This window comes from Triticum dicoccoides, chromosome 3A (genome assembly GCF_002162155.2).
Source record: "Triticum dicoccoides isolate Atlit2015 ecotype Zavitan chromosome 3A, WEW_v2.0, whole genome shotgun sequence".
Taxonomy (NCBI): Eukaryota; Viridiplantae; Streptophyta; class Magnoliopsida; order Poales; family Poaceae; genus Triticum; species Triticum dicoccoides.
Window position 1 is genome coordinate 749,689,946 of NC_041384.1, and position 2,202 is coordinate 749,692,147.

The following is a 2,202-nucleotide window of genomic DNA, read 5'->3' on the forward strand; positions in this document are numbered from 1 at the left end:
TGTTTGTCGAGAGATCCTAGTCCCATGTCGAGCTTTTTCGACTCGCAACTAAGGGGGGAGGGGGTGTGTTTGTCGAGGGTCCCCACTTGCATGTCCACCATCGACTCGCAACTGGAGTGTGTGTGTTTCTCGAAGGTTCCTAGTTGCAAGTCGAGCATTGACTCGCAACTAAGGTTGTTTGTGTTTTGTCGAGGGCCCCCAGTTGCATGTCAACCATCGACTCGCAACTACGAGGAGTGTGTGTTTGTTGAGCGTCCCCAGTTGCATGGCGACCATCGACTCGCAACTAGTGGTGTGTATGTTTTTGTCGTGGCACCTAGTTGCAAGTCGAGCATCGACTCGCAACTAAGGTTGTTTGTGTTTTGTTGAGGGCCCCCGTTTGCAAACCGAACATTGACTCGCAACTACTGGGAGTGTGTGTTTTATTGGGGCCCCCAGTTGCATGCCGCCCATCGATTCGCAACTAGTGGTGTGTATGTGTTTGTCGTGGTACCTACTTGCAAGCCGAGCATCGACTCACAACTAAGAGTGTTTGTGTTTGTCGAGGGTCCCCAGTTTCGTGTCAGTAACCGTCTCGCAACTAGGGGGGAGTGTGTGTGTGTGTGTTTGTCGAGGGTCCCCAGTTGCATACCGATCATCAACTCACAACTAGGGGCATGTGTGTGTTTGTCGAGAGATCCTAGTCCCATGTCGAGCTTTTTTAACTCGCAACTACGGGGGTGTGTGTTTTTGTCGAGGGTCCCCACTTGCATGTCCACCATCGACTCGCAACTGGAGTGTCTGTGTTTTTGAGGGTCCCTAGTTGCAAGTCGAGCATCGACTCGCAACTAAGGGTGTGTGTGTTTTGTCGAGGGCCCGCAGTTGCATGTCCACCATCGACTCGCAACTACGGGGAGTGTGTGTTTTGTCGAGCGTCCCCAATTTCATGGTGACCATCGACTCGCAACTAGTGGTGTGTATGTTTTTGCCGTGGCACCGAGTTGCAAGCCGGGCATTGACTCACAACTAAGGGTGTTTGTGTTTGTTGAGGATCCCCAGTTGCGTGTCAATAACCGTCTCGCAAATAGGGAGTGTGTGTGTGTGTGTGTGTGTGTTTGTCGAGGGTCCCCAGTTGGATGTCGACCATCGACTCACAACTAGGAGGCGTGTGTGTGTTTGTTGGTGCCCCTACTTCCATGTCGACCTTTTGACTCGTAACTAAGGAGAGTGTGTGTATTTGTCGAGGGTCCCTAGTTGTAAGCCGACCATCCGGCGAGGAGTTTTAATTTGTTAGATTCAGAGCACCATAGCATTTCTGAACTTTTTAGAGCGTGGTTTTGTAGTGGACAGTTTTTTTGTTGGTGACCTTCATAAGTATTAGGCTATCATTGATGGCAAACAGGCTCCAAGATGTCGTTCGTGCATGCTCTCTTTTTGCATAGATAAACGACTCTAGCATGGCGGGCAATTTCTTGGCTGTTTGTACAAGAAAGACACCGGTATTTTTTTGTCAGCACGCGCGAGCCTGATAGGCGGAAAAAGCCGTGCTCGAGTGTCCCATGCACCCATGGTGGACTTTTTATTGCAAGTTGACCATTGAGTTTTTGTAACAGCTCAAATAGCTCTACAATAACTTGTTTTTTTAACTCAATTTTTTAAGTTTGTTGTCAATGTTCCAATTTATTTTGTCTTTTTTTTTGTCTCGCAAAGTTTTGAAGTTTTTCCTCACTGCCTACTTGCTAGTTCAAACTACAAACAAGAAGGTTTTTTGCTACTACGGGAGGGAAGCATCATTTCTGTAATTGTTTTTAAGTTTTCCCAGGGGGTTTTCTGCAATATCTCAAAGCACCAACGGATCTCTCATAATTATCCACACCGACACATTTACTCTGTCCATTTTTTGTGTGCCACTGTTTGAATTGGTGGAGGTGGAGCAGAGGAGGAAGACACGGGGGCGACTACCTCGATGGCGACCGAGCTGGGCGCCGCCGACCCCCCCGTAGTTCACCTCCGCGCGACGGGCGAGGCACTCGCCACGGACATGGCGGGCGAGCGCCGCGTGGCATGACCACTGTCGACGACCTCTGCACCGCAGACAAGCCAGCGTCGCGCGCCGTCCCCACTGTCCGCGACCTCTGCGCCGCCAACAACCCAACATCGCGCGCTGTCCCCACCGTCCCGGAGTTCGCCCCATGCGAGGAGCTGCCGAATCCAGTGAGAAGT

General features: G+C 50.7%; 1 protein-coding gene across 1 annotated transcript in view; it reads left to right on the forward strand.

The window, feature by feature from the left end:
- Positions 1 to 1,897: 1,897 nt before the first annotated feature.
- Positions 1,898 to 2,202, forward strand: part of LOC119270676 — an 8,630-nt gene continuing 8,325 nt past the window's right edge. The window contains exon 1 of the mRNA XM_037552716.1: positions 1,898 to 2,193. Within this exon, the coding sequence (XP_037408613.1) occupies positions 2,044 to 2,193 (150 nt within the window). The 5' untranslated portion in view covers positions 1,898 to 2,043. The remainder of the gene's footprint in view (positions 2,194 to 2,202) is intronic.